General features: G+C 43.9%; 1 protein-coding gene across 4 annotated transcripts in view; it reads left to right on the forward strand.

The window, feature by feature from the left end:
* Positions 1–2,078: 2,078 nt before the first annotated feature.
* FNIP2 (folliculin interacting protein 2) overlaps positions 2,079–19,216 on the forward strand; it is a 46,435-nt gene continuing 29,297 nt past the window's right edge. Inside the window, exon 1 of one of the 4 annotated variants that reach the window (XM_079991367.1) lies at positions 2,079–2,479. In XM_079991367.1, coding sequence (XP_079847493.1) covers positions 2,370–2,479 — 110 coding nt within the window. In that variant the 5' untranslated portion in view covers positions 2,079–2,369. Of the gene's footprint in view, positions 2,480–18,193; positions 18,892–19,216 lie in introns of those variants that run through there. The other 3 variants (XM_079991368.1, XM_079991365.1, XM_079991366.1) reach the window with 3 other exon arrangements.

A 19,216-nucleotide genomic window follows, 5' to 3' on the forward strand; every position in this document is an offset into this window, starting at 1 on the left:
TGTCTGTATTTGGATACAATTGGACAGTACTTTGAATCAAGATGGCAGACTGAACCATCCCAAACTGCACTGATTTAAACCACTGATGTTGAAATCCACTGGTTTTCTTTCGCAGGAGGCTGCTGCTGATTCATAACTGAAAATCCAGTTACTTTTAACATTTGCAGTACTTCTTTTTTAAAAAAAAATAATATTTATTAAGATTTCAAAAAAGTTACAATAATAAAAAAGAAAAGAAAAAGAAGAGAAAAATACAAAACACAAAAAGATAAAAAACAATTAAAAACAAATCAACCTTTCCATATCTTAACTTTCATTTACTTTTTTCCCTGACCTCCTCGCACCTCCCTTTTTTGTATTCTAGTTCAATTAATTATTTCAGCAAATCCTTTCCATTTTTGCTTTTATCCTAATAGTTTATCTTAATATATTATAACTTTACATTTTCACCTGTTAACAATCCATCTTTAAATACCCCTTTATAACATTACAGCTAAAGCCACATAACTTCATTCCAGCATCCTTCTAACATTCCTTAATTTTACAATATTTCTGTAAATAGTCTTTAAATTTCTTCCAATCTTCTTCTACCAACTCTTCTCCCAGGTCTCGGATTCTGCCAGTCATTTCCGCCAGTTCCATGTATTCCGTCACCTTCATCTGCCATTCTTCCCGGGTGGGTAAATCTTGTGTCTTCCAATACTTCGCGATGAGTATTCTTGCTGCTGTTGTGGCATACATAAAAAAAGTTCTATCCTTCTTTGGCACCAATTGGCCAACCATGCCCAGGAGAAAGGCCTCTGGTTTCTTCAGGAAGGTATATCTAAATACCTTTTTCATTTCATTATAAATCATCTCCCAGAAAGCCTTAATCCTTGGGCACGTCCACCAAAGGTGAAAGAATGTACCTTCAGTCTCTTTACATTTCCAGCATTTATTATCAGGCAAATGATATATTTTTGCGAGCTTGACTGGTGTCATGTACCACCTGTATATCATTTTCATAATATTCTCTCTTAAGGCATTACATGCCGTAAACTTCATACCTGTGGTCCATAACTGTTCCCAGTCAGCCAGCATAATGTTGTGTCCCACATCTTGTGCCCATTTTATCATAGCAGATTTCACCATTTCGTCCTGAGTGTTCCATTTCAACAGCAAGTTATACATTCTTGACAGAATCTTAGTTTTGGGATCTAACAGTTCTGTTTCCAATTTTGATTTTTCCACCTGGAAGCCAATTTTCTTGTCCAATTTGTATGCCTCCATTATTTGATAATAGTGAAGCCAATCTCGCACTTTGTCTTTTAGTTTTTCGAAGCTCTGCAATTTCAGTTTATCTCCCTCCATTTGCAGTACTTCTTTACGAGTAGTACTTGTGAGTGTGTTGATTTCGTGGAACTGGAAATATTGCATTGTGCCATATATGAAACCACAGTGTGAAAAGGAGGCCATCCTCTCTTTCCCATCATCTCGCATCCCCTTCGCTTCCATACAAAGACAGCCCTTTCAGGGCCCTCTGAGACTGACCAGGGAAAGAAGAGAAAACCCGCGTCCCTTTAAGCGTGCCTCTTGCTGTGCGCCCGGGGAAGGCTCGGAATCCCCCAGTGTTGTTGTTGTTGTTTAGTCGTTTAGTCGTGTCTGACTCTTCGTGACCCCATGGACCAGAGAACGCCAGGCACTCCTGTCCTCCACTGCCCCCCGCAGCTTGGTCAGACTCATGCTGGTAACCTCGAAAACACTATCCAACCATCTCGTCCTCTGTCGCCCCCTTCTCCTTGTGCCCTCCATCTTTCCCAACATCAGGGTCTTCTCCAGGGAGTCTTCTCTTCTCATGAGGTGGCCAAAGTACTGGAGCCTCAGCTTCACAATCTGTCCTTCCAGTGAGCACTCAGGGCTGATTTCCTTCAGAATGGAGAGGTTTGATCTTCTTGCAGTCCATGGGACTCTCAAGAGTCTCCTCCAGCCCCATAATTCAAAAAATCCCCGAGTATCCAATGACAAAACGCCGGGCGGGGATTGCGCGTTCGGGAAGCTCCCAGGCTTGGATTGCGGGGCTGCGGAACTCGAGCCGGCCGCAGGGGGGAGCTGTGCGTGCTGCCGGGCAAACCCGCTTGGCTCGCTCCCAGTCATATGACTGGCCGCCTCCATTAATGCCTGTCTGGGAAGAGAGGGAGGCGCCGGCTCAGGGGGCGGCGGGGCAAGGCGGAGCGCTGGAAGCGCAACTCGGGCTGGCCAGATCGTGGCTGGCATGGATGCTACTGCAGCAGCAGCAGTAGCGAGCGACGCGTGACCGCGGCCAGCGGAGCGACCTGGCGCAGGTGTCTCCTGGCTCCCCACGCATGCTTCCCTAAGCTTAGGGCGGCAGCATGGCCCCCACGCTGCTCCAGAAGCTGTTTAACAAAAGGGGCGGCGGCGGCAGCAGCAGCAGCAACTCAGCTTCTCCTTGTCAGGCGGCCAAGGAAGGCTCTGCGTTCAGGTGAGTGAGCAAAGTGCATGCATTGTGCGCCTCTGTTCGAGTTATTTTTCCTCTTATGCATCCAGCTTTTCTCTCTCTCTCCCTCTCCCTCTCTGCCCCGCTCTCTTCTTCTTTCTTTCTCTTTTTGCTTATGCAGCAGCCACCGGGATTACCCGGCGCTCACGGCGGTCGCATTGGTCGGCTCGTTCTGCAGATCGAAAGGCGAGGGGAGAAATTGCTTCTTTTGCAGGTCCTACAGGTCGCTTTGGGACTCAGAGCGAATGCAGCGCTCCGCGAGGAATGGAGTTGATCCTAATGTTTAAATGGCTCTGAAATGGTTAAGACGTGCTGCACATGTTCAGCAGCTGTTTCGTAACAGCCTCCCCTCATGGGTAAAGTGCTCGACGCAGCTGGTGGGCCAGGCCTGTGGCTGCCTTTAGACTAGGATGTGCTCTCCCATTTGAGGTGCCTTAGGCACCTCTCTCTGCTTTGAGGTACCTTAGGCTGCAGTCCTGAATTCACTTACCCTGCATGTAAACCTCTTTGAGCTCCATAGGACTTGATTCTTCATAGGCATGGTTAGGAATATGCTGTTGGTTTTTTGCTGCACTGAGCTTCAGGTTGGGGAAAGACTTTATTCAAGTTGATGTGATGTAGAGAGGGGATGTAGGACTTGAAGTTTACCCTGATTCAAATCTTCACTCAACCAAGAGGTCAGAAAAAGACACTTGCAGCTCTGAATGTCTTGAAAGATGCACGCAACACAAATATAATACTCTTGTGATATATGTACTATGTGTTACAACACACTGCAGTACATTCCCCTTTTGACTTAAGCCCCACTGTGTTCACTGGGGTTGGCTCCTTGTAAGTGTGCACAGGATTTCGGTCCTCAGTAAGTAGTGTATGATGAATGGGAAACTTATGATCCTGGAGATCTTATTGAACTACAGTTCCTAATAGCTCTGACCATTGGACATGCTGACGGTATATAATGAGAATTGAGAGTCCATTCGCACCCAGAGGGCCATAGGTTCCCAAATGTTTTAGGAGTTGGGAATGTAGCCTTACGTGAACTTGCTAGTATGGCTTCAAAAACACTGCACCCTGTATCTTCTGATACAATGCATACATGTTTCTGATAGGAGTCTTAAACAACATCTTTCATTCTAAGGACACTTCTTATGTTTGTTTCTTAACCCAATATAATATTTTTAAATCCTTCAGTTTTAAAAGCTGCACAAGCTATTGGGCTGTATAACATGGGCTACAATCAGCACAATGTTAGTCTTCTGCTATTTGCTCTCCCCAGTACGTATATGTTTAAAATGACGTCCTAAGGAAAAACTTAGGCCCACTCTAGCCTAAAAGCTTACACACCGTTTTAAAACAATTTTATAATGTTAAGCATTTGTGAGTCCTCTCTACAGTTTTCTTAGATGTTGCCATTTAGAGATGCCTTGTTGTGGCCAGAGAGTAAGCATTAAGGCGATTTAGCATAAAACATTACAGACATGTGCTACTCATCTGTTGAGCAATGAAACGATGCCAGCCCCATGATGAGCTGACAGTTCTAATATTTATTTTTCTTGTATTGATATTCTGCCTTTCTTCTATCACAGAGTCCATGTGATTCTCCTGTAGGTCATTTGTGAAAATAGGAGGGAGAGAGAAAATTGCATTCAGTATTAGGTTCTGAATTTGTTTTCAAATGATGTTTAGACTACTTGGTTTTTAATTTACTACTGTATGCCCTTAGTGTATGTGTGCCAAATTTACACACATGCATATTGAAGCATGCAAACAGCCCAGTATGACTATTTGTCAACTCCTGGGATAGGAGTTGACTATTTGTCAACTCCTGGGATAGCAACTGGTGTCTTGCCTTATGTTAGTACTGCCAGAATGCTCCTACGTATGCTGAGAATTACAGCTTCATGGAGATAACTGCAGGTTTCATAGATCTCCGCCTTGTGGAAATGGGGCATGGTGTGGAATGAGCACTGCACTGTAGTGGTAGAACGTAAGCAGGGATGTAGAAGGGAGAGCCCTGTGGCCCTCCAGGTTACAGGTCTCACCATCTCTGTGTATGAAGCAAGCCATGTACAAAGTGAAGCTTATAATAGCAGTTGGAGAGTAGAACAGGAAACATTACTATATTCATGGAGGAATGCATCAGTGACCATCTCTGGTTAGGCTGCTCAGCGCTTATTTTCAGGGTAGCTCTTTATATTTAGGAGTGGACAGAAAGGATTGAGGTGACTCCATGATCACCAGAATCACTTCACACTTTTGTACAGTGAAAGGATATTTCTAAACCAAGTCCTCATTTCTGCTTCTAGAGATCTGAACAAGCTCAGTTATTCTATCTGCTTTGAACATACAAGCAAAATAAAACAATTTGCTTGAGCATTACAGGCGGTACCTTACTAAGTCATACTCAGAGTAGACCCATTGAAAGCTAATCATTAAGCCCATTGATTTCAATGTGTACTTTACTCAGACACAACCTAGTGTTTTCGCATCATCATTTTCTTGCATCTGTGACTTTCTCCCCAGTAGACTTGCATTCATAAAAAGAGCTTCTCCATTGCAGTTTGGGGTCATATTAGTTTTTCTTTCCTGTAATTAGTCTCATTGCTAACGTGGAGAACCAAATGGAGCAGCAATCTACAACCACAGAACCAAACTTCTGTGTATTTGCTGTTCCCTTTTCCCTATGTTTGCTGAATAATCAGAGGGTTCAGAAATCAGTCATTTCATAATCTGTTCACTTGTATTGTGAGAGAGGCTGGTCAAGGCCAAAGCGATTACATCACATGTGTAGACAGCACACTTTCACATGACATCCCATTCCATTCATTGTGACTGGTTAGGTCTTGTGACTGGGTAATGTCTGGATCTTTTGCCAGGTTCTATCCTTTTGATCTTTTGCCAGGATCTTTTGCCAGGTTCTATCCTATGGGGACGCAGGTGGCGCTGTGGGTTAAAGCCTCAGCGCCTAGGACTTGCCGATCGAAAGGTCGGCGGTTCGAATCCCTGCGGCGGGGTGCGCTCCCGCTGCTCGGTCCCAGCGCCTGCCAACCTAGCAGTTCGAAAGCACCTCCGGGTGCAAGTAGATAAATAGGGACCGCTTACCAGCGGGAAGGTAAACGGCGTTTCCGTGTGCGGCTCTGGCTCGCCAGAGCAGCGATGTCACGCTGGCCACGTGACCCGGAAGTGTCTCCGGACAGCGCTGGCCCCTGGCCTCTTAAGTGAGATGGGCGCACAACCCCAGAGTCTGTCAAGACTGGCCCGTACGGGCAGGGGTACCTTTACCTTTACCTATCCTTTTGAAATGCTAAATATGCTGGGAAAATAAAGACTGAAAGGGGGCAGGGAGAAGGACTGGTTTGGGGGCTTTGCTTTTCACCTTCTCCCCGTTCAAAAACTAGTTCTGCTCATTTTAACGTTTTATTTTCCAACTAAACCACTCAAAGTAACATACCCTCCCCTTCAGATTACTCTTTTCCGTTAATCATGCTGAGTTAACACTGCAGTTCTTTTGCAGCCTCAGGTCAAATGGCCAACTTTTAACATAGGTAGAGACGTCCTCCCTTCCTGATTCCTTTTGATGTTTCCAAGTGGGAATCCTGTTGCATATATTAAAGCCCCATAACCGTTGCTGAGTCCTTGGAAGGTTATTGGAGTTAGCTGCACACATTCTGGCTGCAATTCTTATATAGCAGTTTTCCTCTGTCTGGTACCCTCCATATATCCGGAAGGCATTAGGCTAAGGAAGATGGATATATGATGACTTCCATGCCACCTCTCCATGTTTCCTATGAAGTTGCCAGCATCCCCTACACAACCACTTTGGGCATGCCATCTGTGCAGTTCTGAGTGCATAATTTCTAAAAGTGTTTTGGCTTAAGCTGATCTGGAAGCTCTTATCCCTCATCCCCTGTTGCTAGACGGTGGGTCACTATTACTGTTATTTCTTTTCTATGCTCTGCAACTGAACCCTATCAGAGGACAAGGTTATGCCCAATTTTTGCTCCTTCGGCCGCAGGACCCATATGTCAGCCTGAAGTGGACAGCTTGCATGATCATGCCCTATAGAGGCAGATCAGCTGCTGTGCTGAGTGTCCTTTTCTAGTGCAGTTGTGAAATCTTTTTGCTTTGCAATGAGCCATTAGTAACAATAAGAAAACTAAACACCTAGCCACATAGTACCTTTACTCCATAGTACTGTGATTGTGTCATCGAGCTGGACTAGCTGAACTAGTTGAGAGTTCAAATGTAAAATAGGCAATTTAGAAAAGTGTTGATGACCCACTTCCTAAGGGTGGGGGGATTGACATAGTTTGGCTTTTACTTTATGGCGTAAAGCTTTTTGGCTTCTGATACATTCACAAGGGCTTAAAATTACTAGTAGGCTGGCAAGCAGGTGAAGGGGATCATCTCTGTGCCTACGTGCTGTTATTAAAAGCTCTCTTGGTGTGATGCCATCACAATATACTACAGACTGGTTGTGGTGAGCTGTTCAAACTGGTGATGACGAGCATGCGCTCAGGCAACATTTGCAGGATTGAAATGTATGGAATCGCGTGGAGCTCTAGTATCTGATTTTAGGAGCATCTGAGAGTATCTCAACGCCCTGAGTAAATCTGATGTACATCTGTGTCTTCTAGAATCTGGTCCCTCTTCCTTCAGCTGAATTGATAGGCATGCAGTGCACGGGTAACAAAACTTGGTTGCATGTCCATAGACAAATCCTGAATATTACTCAAGATCTCTCTTTTGGAGCTTGAGGTTGTCTTTGCTGTTGTCTTGAGCAGCCTGCGGGTGGAGAGAGAGTTAGTGAGACTTCCCCTTTTTTAAAGTGATCCCATGAATGTCTGCTTATGGAAATATTTTGTGGGAATGTATTCCCACCCACCCACCCGCTCGCCGCCTAGATTTTATACCCTGGTCCAGCACGGTTGATAAATTTGACTACAGGCATTTCCACCTTAGCAGCATCCTTATTTGGAAATGTGTGATATAAGCGGCACAGCTGTGGTATAACTTATTTCCTGCTGAAAACCAAAATGAAAACATATTAAAACCAGTGTTCAATAATTTGCTAAAACTGCTGCATCTAAATAATACCTTGGGATATGTGTTAGCAAGTTTTGAACACAGTAGGCTTCTGCTTTGAATACTCCAGTTCTGTCCTTTCTAGGATTTGCAGCTGAACACATGCTTTATTGCTGCTGTTCAGGATCCTTAGCCGGTAACAATATGTTAGCTTTGGTGAATGAGCTCATTCAGTTGGCAGTAGATTGCAAGCCATTCCTTTGGTCATGCTGCAGTGCTTAGAGAGAATCTGCCAGCATGAAATTTAAAAATTAGCAATACTCCATTGCTGGTAAAAGGGAAGAAAGCGTACATGAATTTTGTTGCTTACTTGTTACTTACTTTAATTGTGCTATGGAACAATACTAAATGTAAGGCTGTGTGGATTTATACTGTGTTCCTGTTATAAAGTATAAATTCTACACGTTGTGATTTTTCATGTCAGTAATTTGGTATGAAGAAGCACCTTGAGTCAGGTATGCAACTTGCCAAATTTTTAGGAAAGATAGGTGAGAAAGTGGTGGTCAAAACAACTGCTGGAAAATATAGGGAGAGAGACATGGCTGGGTGCAATTTGGTATTGTATCAAGTATCTTCTGTATCTTCTTTCTTCTTTGTCGATCACTCGTAGCCGAGTAAGATTGTCTTTCATAAACACGGTTTTAGCAATGAGTCCGTAAGTGACTGTGGAGGCCAATTCTGGATCCACACATCCTTCCACAGTGGGGACATTGGTTTCTGAGCGGGAGTTGATCCACGGTGTGGATTTGCCAAGCGTGCCTTCCTCTTAGCACGTTTCTTCCTAGCGTCCTGAGTTCGCTCAATGGTATCCTCTGTATATAGCAAAGTGAGCTACGATATAAAGAGGAAAACAAAGGTTTGGTACCTAGGTAGGTGGTCACTGGTCCATTGTGTCTTTTGCTTGAGTATTGGCCCTAACCTGAAAGACTAAGGGAAGGGAAGTGGTGGTTGCGTGAAGGCTAGGTTGCAAGAGAGTTCAGTATCTATATAACATGTTGATTGCTTATGAAGTACAGTGGTACCTCGGGTTACATACGCTTCAGGTTACAGACTCCGCTAACACAGAAATAGTGCTTCAGGTTAAGAACTTTGCTTCAGGATGAGAACAGAAATCGTGCTCCGGTGGCGCGGCGGCATCGGGACGCCCCTTAGCTAAAGTGGTGCTTCAGGTTAAGAACAGTTTCAGGTTAAGAACGGACCTCCGGAATGAATTAAGTACTTAACCCAAGGTACCACTGTATTTGAGGTTAGGTAAGGGCTTTTCATTTTATTTTTTTTAAATGAGGTGCATGAGTGAATTCATAAGTGTCATTAAGCTTCTCTAAGACTGAAAGGGTTTAGATGGTTGTTGTTTTTGTCACAGAACTTTATTCAGAGGAGAGAGCTGCTTCTGGTTACCCTGGAAACATATTTTTGGCAGAAAGCAGGAGGCCTTCAGGCAGGACTTCTCCCTGGATTTATTTCAAATAATTTCTAAACCACTTCAAGATAGGATCTCAGAGCGCCTTATGACAAGAAACACAACATAACAGCAGGAGTGTCTCAGTGAGAACAGTATGGTAAAACACTTCATTAAAACATCATCAGCTTAATTCAGGGGCAGTGAAAACTGGCAGCAACTGCCACGAGATGCCTGGGCAAAGAGACATGCGGTTTGACTTCACCCCGTGAAGCACACTCCATTGTCTCTTGAGACAGACAGATGCCAACAACAACAATATAAAATACAGTGCTAATGTTCCTATTTTCTTGATATAAAACTGTAATTGAGTTATTGTAGTTACAAGTTAACTGCCACAAAATATTGCAGTGGGGAGTTCTTCTTCAGCTTGGTACTGCAGTCACTTCATTCTATTCCTGCTCCACAGTCCCCAGATTCCTTTTATTTCTTTTCATTCTGCACCAGACCAGAACCTTCTATATTCAGTAAGCATGCCTTAATTTGGCTGCCTCAGTTCCCCCTGCATCATACCGGGGTTTTTTTGCACATGAGGTGCTCCTACTTCTACTACATCATACCTTTTATAGGCAACTCTCGCTTATCCATAACCATCCCTGGTGACATTTACAAATCCAGACAATAAAGAGGTTACCTCTCACAGAGCAAGAATTTCCAGGACCCTTGGCAAACTACAGTTCCCAGGAATATATTTTTTTTGGCAGGGGGAGCCATATGCTTTAAATGTATGGTGTGAAACTGACCTTGGAATGACATTTTACATGTCATACCAGAACGTTGTGCAAGAAAAGTGAAACTAAACTCAAACTCAAAACACGTTCTTTTGCAAGAGGTCACACAGGCGGAAGCACGAGAGCTGCTATAGAACCTACCTATTATAACATTACACAAACGCGTCTGCAGACTCTTGCATAAGTGTTTGCAGAACAATGCTAGAAGCAATTTCCCTACTGTTCATGGGGGGGGGTTGCATTCAACCTTTGATAGATATGTCTTGTCTCTGGAATCTATTACCACTTTTGCTACAAGAGACAGCTTAAGGCCGTGTCACGGCTGTACACCTAGGATGAAACCATTATAGCCTTTTAATGCTCCATTTCCGGTTTAAATATTAAATCAGATAATGTTGCAATGTGATTGCTAAATGTCCACTCATATTGTGAATTCTCATTAAGTCTAAATTGAAATATCTTTCATTGTAGCAAAATTATTCCGTCTCATGTGCAACCTATAAAAACGAGCTCTTCCATCCTTCTCAATAAACCTTTTTAAAAAATCTTCTCCTTTGAAATGAATATAGTAAGTTGACTCCAGCAATTTTACCAGCTCCCATATACCTTGACAAATGAGTATAGAAAACAGTAAAGCCATTTCCGGACTGCGGTTTATCATCTATCTCATCGGAGGCAGGATTTCCTAGCATTCATCACCAGTTGAATATGTAAACATCACTCTATAGTGGGGTTTTTTAAATGTTACATGCTGATAAAGTTATAATGGTAGGCATTGTGCCTTTCTTCATTCTCCTTGCACAAAGACTTACGTGCATTGTGCTAGTTGTGACAATTCTATTCCTCTTCATACGTTAGAATAACACCTATACAAGCATGTTAACCTGAGGATAGTGCCAATGGGAGACTATTATTATTATATAACTTATATAATATAACCCTTGTTCTTTTAATCTCATCTAATTATCTAGCACAGCTGTTGCTTAGTCTTCAAATGGCAAGCCATGAAATAACATTTATTAAGCAAATCAAAGATCTGGTTCATGTCATCTTCTGTGGCTACTTCTTTCCTTTCCCCAGAGTCTCCTAAATCCATTTTCACTTGTGGTGCTTTGATGTGGTGCATTAATGTTTCTTTTTTGTTCAGTGGGTGATGGTAGCTTAAACATTTTGATGCAAACAGTAGTGTAGTGGAAAATTCTGAAGTGCAGCGATGTTGGTGACAATGCATAGCCATGTCCCCAAAGCTATGCCACTTCTAGGATTATAGAACAAAAATGAACTTCTGACCAATGCAAACATTATAGCTTCTAAAGCAGGGATAGGCAACCTAAGGCCATTGGGCCAGATCGCCTTCTCAATCTGGCCCGCGGATGGTCTGGGAATCGGCGTGTTTTTACATGAGTAGAATGTGTTCTTTTATTTAAAATGCATTTCTGGGTTATTTGTGGAGAATAGGAATTTGTATATATTATTTTTCAAAATATAGTCCAGCCCACCACATGGTCTGAGGGACAGTGGACCGGCCCAAGGCTGGCTCCCGTTCTAAAGCAACCCAGCTTTTTTCGTGCTGTGATCTCCACTTTAACATCTAGCCTGATGAAGAGTTCTGGTGGATTCCAAAGCTTGCACACTATTCTGTGACATTTGTTTTTATAATATTAAAGTGGTTTTGGAGTTTTACAAAATAAAGGTTTTACAAAATAAAACTTTAACCCATAGTTTTTGGTGTGCATGGCTATATATATTTATATATATATCCTTCTGCTTGGCTTACTTGGTGGATATCTCTCTAAGAAAAACTTACTGATTTGGAATGCCAAAGACTGGCAGATAGTGCCCCAGGAGATGCCATCATCATCTCTGCTGTGCTAGTGTTGCATCATCCTTGCCCATCCTTGCTCTGCCACACTTTTGGTTGTAAGAGCATCATTTTGGGCTCAGTACGCAAGACTGAATGCTGGCCCTCTTTCCTATAGCAGTGCACTGAATTTAGCTGTCTCCTACCTCCCATCTGTAGGCAGGTTGAGATCCTACCTATCCGCAGACTGTCTTGCCAGAGTGGTGTATGCCCTGGTTATCTCCCACTTAGACTACTGCAATGCACTTTATGTGGGGCTACCTTTGAAGGTGACTCGGAAGCTACAACTAATCCAGAATGCGGCAGCAAGACTGGTGACTGGGAATGGCTGCCAAGACATATAACTCCGGTCCTAAAGGATCTTCACTGGCTCCCAGTATGTTTCCAAGCACAATTCAAAGTGTTGGTGCTGACCTTTAAAGCCCTAAACTGCCTCGGCCCAGTATACTTGAAGGAGCATCTCCACCCCCATCGCTCAGCCTGGACGCTGAGGTCCTCCTCCTAGGGTCTTCTGCTGGTTCCTTCACTGCAAGACGTGAAGTTACAGGGAACCAGGCAGAGAGCCTTCTCGGTAGTGGCACCCTCCCTGTGGAATGCCCTCCCTTCAGATGTCAAGAAGATAAAGAATTACACAACTTTTAGAAGACATCTGAAGGCAGTCCTGTATCGGGAGGTTTTTAACACATGATGTTTTTATTATGTTTTTAGATATGCTGTAAGCCACCCAGATTGACTGGGGGATCCCAGCCAGATGGGCGGGGTATAAATAATAAAATTATTAGCTGACTACTTTTATTAAAGAGGCCTTTGAGCTGCATCACTGAAACAGTTGTGAAGCAGTACTTTTAATCAAGCTGGTGCTTTCTGGTCATTGAGCAGGTAACAGAAGCAACATTAATCTCTCTCTCTGTGTGTGTGTGTGTGTGTGAGAGAGAGAGAGAGAGAGAGAGAGAGAGAGAACCCCTAACACTCCTCTACAAACAGGAACATGGAAACTGCTGAACAAACTAGGAAGCACCAGTCAGAAAATGTAGCCAAGCCCATGTATCAGGATGCCAAACCCAGGTGTGTTCAGGAAGACTCAGCTGACCTGTGCCTGCTGTACGGGAAATCTTGGGCAATGACATCAGTTAGTAATGAAGGGCAAAAAATGAAGCTGGTGCAATCGACGACTGTGGGTGCTAATTGTATCTATTACCTGGGCTCTCTGCCGTCACAGAAAGGCTTTGATTTTTAAAATGATACGTTTAAAATACATGGTAGAGGCTTGAGGGAAAGGTGTGGTGGGTTGGGAAGGTAAATGCAGGCACATTAAGGCATAAGGTAGATTTCTGTGTCTGGCAAAGAGCTTTTCAGTTGGTTATGTCCTGGCAGCCTCTCTGCTGAGCACTGTGTTCTTGGAAGTTGGATGCATCACATGGTTCCGTCTGGAACAAGTGCCCTGTGAAATGAGGCATCATCTGAGATGAGGAAGAATGAATGCGAAATGCAATGACTCTGGCTGAACCCCACCCCTTGTTTGGAAAACAGCAAATGCTTTGGCAAAACAGCTTTGTGCACCAGCAAAGATTAAATGGATGCGGGAAGTTTGGTGCTAGACCTTAATTGTGCTTGCCTTCCATATTGATACATCAAGGAAGACAAAGATCTTGTCATATATATATGTCTCTCAAGACCTCCAGGTGTGTGCGACTGTGTTTATGTAGGTGTGTGTGTTTAAAAACAAATCAGACTTGGAACTATTACCCCCACTTCCCTACTTCTTGTGTAAAAGAATCAATTTGTTTTCATTTACTTGCATGGCTGCCAACCTCGGGCTTCCTGCGTCCCTAGCCCCGCAAGCTCCGGGAGGGGCGGCGAGGTTGCGCGCAATCTTGCCGCCGCCGCTGGACCTGGGGGGGGGGTAATTTCCCCCCCTTTATTCCCCCCCCTGAAAACTAGGTGTGCCATATGGTCCAGTGCACCCTATGGAGCGAAAAATGCGGTATTTCTTAAAGAGCTCCTGTACCTTCTAAACCAGTGGTTCCCAACCTTTTTTTGGCCATGCCCCACCTAAGCACCCCTAAAATCCTTATCCCCCCGACATATAATTCTTATTATTCAAAAAGTGAACTCCAATTCACGTGGAGGAAGCCTAAAAGGCCACTCACTGTTAATAACTCATTCTCAAATTGCCCCCTTTAAAAATCAAACTGCCCCACATTGGAAACCATGGTTCTAAACTATGATTTATTATTATTTATTGCATTTATATCCCTCATTTTTCTCCAAGGAGCTCAAAGTGGTATACATGGTTTTCCCCTTGTCATTTAATCCCCACAACAACCCAGTGAGGTAGGTTAAGCTGAGATGCAGTGATTGGCCTAAAGTCACCCAATGAGCTTCATGGCTGAGTGGGGATTTGAACCCTGGTCTCCCAGGTCCTAGTCTGACTCTAGCCACTACATCACACTGGCTGTCTAAATATGTGTGTGATAACCCAGGAAGTGGTTTTGTTTTTTCCCATTGCTGCCTCTTCATACCAGGAAAATTTATGCCACTGCCATACATACAGTGGTGCCCCGCAAGACGAATGCCTCGCAAGACGAAAAACTCGCTAGACGAAAGAGTTTTCTGTCTTTTGAGGTGCTTCGCAAGACGAATTTCCCTATGGGCTTGCTTCGCAAGACGAAACGTCTTGCGAGTTCTTGCGAGTTTTTCCCCTTCCCCCCCTTTTTCTAAGCCGCTAAGCCGCTAATAGCCGCTAAACCGCTAATAGCGCTAATCCGCTAAGCCGCTAATAGCTGTGCTTCGCAAGACGAAAAAACCGCAAGACGAAGAGACTCGCGGAACGGATTAATTTCGTCTTGCGAGGCACCACTGTACACCCATTCCACAGCTCTTTAAAGGCACAGGAGTCCTGTAAGGTAGGGAAGGAAAGTTGCCAGTTGTCTGTGAGGGAGAGAAGGAAAATTTAACTGCTTCCTGGAGTTGAGCTGGCCACAATTAAATTGTTAGTCTTTAATGTGTCACAAGGTTCTTTGTTTCTGTGCTGTGACCATTGTCTGCTTGCTGGTCAAGCTTAATCATCAGTGATAGAGGGTTAATGGTCCTGTTGAGTCTTGGTTTGCAAAACTGGATCCTGTGATCCCATATTAATGTACTGGGATTCAAAGCTTCAGTATTAACTATTCCAATATACATAACAGTTCAGTACAGTTTAGAACTGGCAGGCTGCCTTGTGATCCTGAAGGCGTCCTGGTGTCGGATTTTCCCTCAGGATTTTCTCAGCTCCATTAGATCATAAGATGAACAGCATTCATTCCTCAGAAGGTTTATGGCATACAATGATCTACAAACAAAGTGTCATACAGATAAAGCTCAGGTGTTTTTTTTTTTTCTCCCCTCTTCCCGCTCCCCACAAAGCTGAGAGGAATTTGGAAAATCTAGGATATGCCCTTCTTCTGAAGGTGATTTACATGTAAACAAAGGATCATGAAGGGTTCCTTGGCATTTCTGCAAGAGCTGTAGTAATTGGAGAACTATAAAGATGGAAATGGACATACTGGTAATTGGATTTTATGACCAGCTATTAACTTCTGCATAGCAAAATATTCTAGAGCCCCATCTGAGGAAACTTTGTGTAGCCATCTTGCTGAAGCTAAGTAGGTCTTGATCTGATCAGTGCCTACATAGAAAACACATGCTTTCCATGATGGAAGAAAGACAGGAAAATCTGTCTATCTCTTGAAAATTATGGGTTGTATCCTACTATGACTGCTTTCTCTGACCCAGAGAAAGCTTCTATGTCCAGAAAGAGAGGGGAGCCCCCCCAGTGCACTTTTCCAAAGAGTCCCCCAAGTTTCTGGAGTACATTTTGGGAGGCATGATGTGGGGAGTTGCAGAGGGAATGGGCATTTATGGAAATTGCTCCATCACCCCCCTACCTCCTTCATGGCAGTTTTTACTGGAGCAACTATCCTTTTGTGCGTAGGCAGACATAATTGGTACCCCCCCCCATGTGTCTATACCAGGCATAGGCAAGCTTGTCCCTCCTGATGTTTTAGGACTACAATTCCCATCATCCCTGACCACTGGTCCTGTTAGCTAGGGGAGATGGGAGTTGTAGTCCCAAAACATCTGGAGGGCCAAGTTTGCCTATGCCTGGTCTTTACATTTACCAGGCCACTTTTTCCTGTATTGTAGGCTCTATGTGTATCTGATACAACCTATTCAGAAACTAAAAGTTGTTTCCTCCCTGTTGCGTAATTCTTTTGCTGTGATAGGTGCAAAATTTCCATCCCTTTAGTTTAGTTCATTAGCAGCATTCTGTTTCCCCCTGTGTAACTCAACCCAGGACCAAAAGTTAGACTCTGTAAATCACACGCCCTCAGTATTTGTGGCTTACCAATAGGCCTTGTGAGAAACTGATAACGCTGCCTCACAGTTAAACAGGTGGGTTACAGATCAGCAATGCTGGCCCAATTGCTTTGCATTCAGTGTGAACTTTGCATCAATGTGATGAGCCCTTTATAGCCTATGCATCTATTGGAATGGTAGCATTTATGTTTCTGTTACTGTGGAAGTCTGTAGGCTGTTGAATTGTATTCCATTATAGATACGTTGCTAGTTGTTGCGGTCCTTATACTGTGTGTGCAGTGAGGGGCACATTTGGGTATCTTGCTGCAGCTGTTTATGCCCTTTATTCTGAGGCATAGCTGTCAAGTGTCCCTTATTTGAAGGGACAGTCCCTTATTCCAGCGCCAAGTCCCGCTGCTGTCCCTTATTGATGGATGTCCCTTAAATGTCCCTTAAATGATGTCCCTTAAATTTCAAAGGAAGCAGCTCCTCTCCCTGCTGGCCAGGGAGGAGGGAGGCTCCAACTGTGTTGCTTGGCTGTGTTGCTCACCCAATAAGAAGTCTAAGAACGACTGGGGGGTGGAGCTTGCATGCCTTGTGTGTGACTAGTTAATGCAAGCTGAGGGGTTTTTTGAATGCTGGACGCCATTTTGTTGCACGTGCTGCTGCAAACTTTGCAGTGCAAAGCCAGGCCGGGGAGCCATCTTAAGTTGAGGCTGCATAGGCCTTGTGGTGCATGTGATTCATATTCTAGTCAGTTGAACCTCTGGTTACAAAGTTGGTTGGACAGTGTTCTCGAAGCTACCCAGCATGAGTTTGACCAGACTGCAGGAGGACAGGAAGACTGGAGTGCCTGGAACAGGCGAGGCTGCAGGTCCCTTATTTTGGCTGCTGGTCCCTTATTTTCAAGGCTGCTGGTCCCTTATTTTCAAATCTGTAAGCTGACAGCTATGTTCTGAGGGTATTGTGAAAGATTCTGTATACCTTTACTTGTAACAGTTCTGTGAAAAGCAACCAAAAAAATAGTTGGTTGGCATCTGTCTTGGGAGACAGTGGGGGAGTGCGCCTTTGGGGGTGAAGTCAAACTGTTGGAAGGTTGTAGCACCTTCTGTAGCTGTAGAGACTAATGCAGGAGAGACATGTTTTGTTGCATCTGGGGCAGATGTGGGGAAAGTATATAATGGAACAAAAGTGTCATATAATCTGGAGCTAATGGTCATGTTTGCACACCATGTTAAACCAGATTAGTGCAAAGTGAAGGAGGTGTAGCAAACCTCATACTCATGCCTTCCCCTTCTGTACTCCTGCATGAGTTCAAGTTGGCTTGTTTTCAAACTAGCCATAGGTGTTAGCAACATTTTGTCATTTTGGACTAAACAGCTGCCCATGGTTAAGCAGAAGCAAAGCCTTCCAAATTCTTTTGCATGGAAAGAAAGAGAAGGGAGGACACAAGAGCCATACTGTATCAGGCCCCAGGCCTATCTGTCTGTTCTCACAGTGGTTAACCAGTTGCCTATGTAAAGCCTGCAAGCAGAATAGTGGCACCCATCCCACTTGTGATTCCTAGCATCCAGTAAACAGAGGTGCACTTGCCTCTGACAGTGGAGGTAGAGCATAGCCACCCTGTGTGGTTTAGTGCAGCCTTTCTCAACTTGATGCCCTCCAGTTGTTGTCCTATTATAGCTCCCATCTTATCTGGCCATGGGCCACCCTGCCTGTGGCCGGTGGAAGTTGTAGTCCCAACAGCATGAAGTGCTGACTTTATTCTTTAACTTTCTGTCCATTCGTGTCAGAGGGAAAAGCAATAATGGATCTAAAATAAATCTGCAGTGTTTCTCAGTTGACTTAAAACACTGGTTGTGTTTGACTGTAACTTAAGTGTAAAGGACGGGGCGGGGGAGTGTCTCTTAAAAATCTCTCCAGGCCTTCAAAATTTTCCTGTGCTCTTTAACCAGCCCCTGTGTGTTGATCATCATCTCGCACTATATGGGAATTGCTTACAACATTATCAGCACTAGAAGGCAAACATTCTAAGGGGTGGGAGGTAGGGAGGTCGCTGTCCCTTCCTTTGTGTTAATCATTCCCTACCGATAACCTGTGGCATTGGTGACAGGTTCCTGTTTGCATTGGAAGTGATGGTGCTGAGACACAAGGTTGCTAAGAGCTGTCAGATGACACTTGCTCACATGAGCCCATTAGGAGGGTGTTGCAGCCAGTTTTAAAACAAGTTTGCAACTAGGGAGTCAGTGAGAAAGCAACCTCTCTCTATATATCCAAGGCCATCTGGTTAGGTCTTGTGATCAAATAATTGCTAGCTACAGAAGCATACCAGGAAGCAAGATAGTCATAGCTCTTACTAGCTACTGCATCTGACAGCGAATTGGTTGGATTACTAAGGATATACAAGTTGTGCTTATTTCTTTTTTGAAATGAAGTTATGTAGTGCATTGTGAGCCTTTGGAATAGAGAATATTTCCATGCATGATGCAGCAAGGACCACTCCTTTAAAGAAAGAAGACGACAACAAAGAAGAAGAAGGAAACCCAAATGAATGCTGTTCAATTCTTGGTTGAATTCCCCCCCCCCCTCCTGTGAGAAAGTTGATAACCAATAGATACTGAACTGTAATGAAGGACCCTAGGTAGATCATTCTTCAGTACACACTTGCTACTCCAAAGAAGTGATGAATGTGTGTTTGTGTAAAAGAGAGAGGGAATACCTTTGAGCTCAACATGTGTGGAGGCCCGCCAAAGACGTCGAACAGCACAGGGGACCAGACTGAAAAAGGAAGAGAGATTCGTGGTTCCTCTACCACATTGGAGAACAGCTTTTCAAAGGCAAGGTTGAATAAGGCTAAGAAACCACTTGTGGTGGAAAAGAGTTCCAATTATTCAAAGGGAGTATCTGGAAAGCTATCAAAAAGGTAGGAAAGCTTAAATCAAAGATTGCATTTGGGTGGGGGAGGACTTTGAGACTATGCGTTCTAACTTGCATAGGAGAAAAGTAAGACTAATCCTAAAAAGGGGCATCACAGTTTTAGCCAATTAACCTTTCTTCCAGGGAATCACTTGACCGTTACTCTTAATATCTTAACTATATTGCATATTGGATGCTAACAAATTATTGTGTAGGTTAGTTGGAATCTAACTAACTGCGAGAAGGAAGTGTTTGACTGAAATGTTGTGCCTGCGTTGGTTGCGTATATTAAGATAAGGAGATTGAAAAAGTATTCTCCATGTGTGGCCCTA

Source organism: Podarcis cretensis (genome assembly GCF_951804945.1).
Source record: "Podarcis cretensis genome assembly, chromosome: 9".
NCBI classification, from domain to species: domain Eukaryota; kingdom Metazoa; phylum Chordata; class Lepidosauria; order Squamata; family Lacertidae; genus Podarcis; species Podarcis cretensis.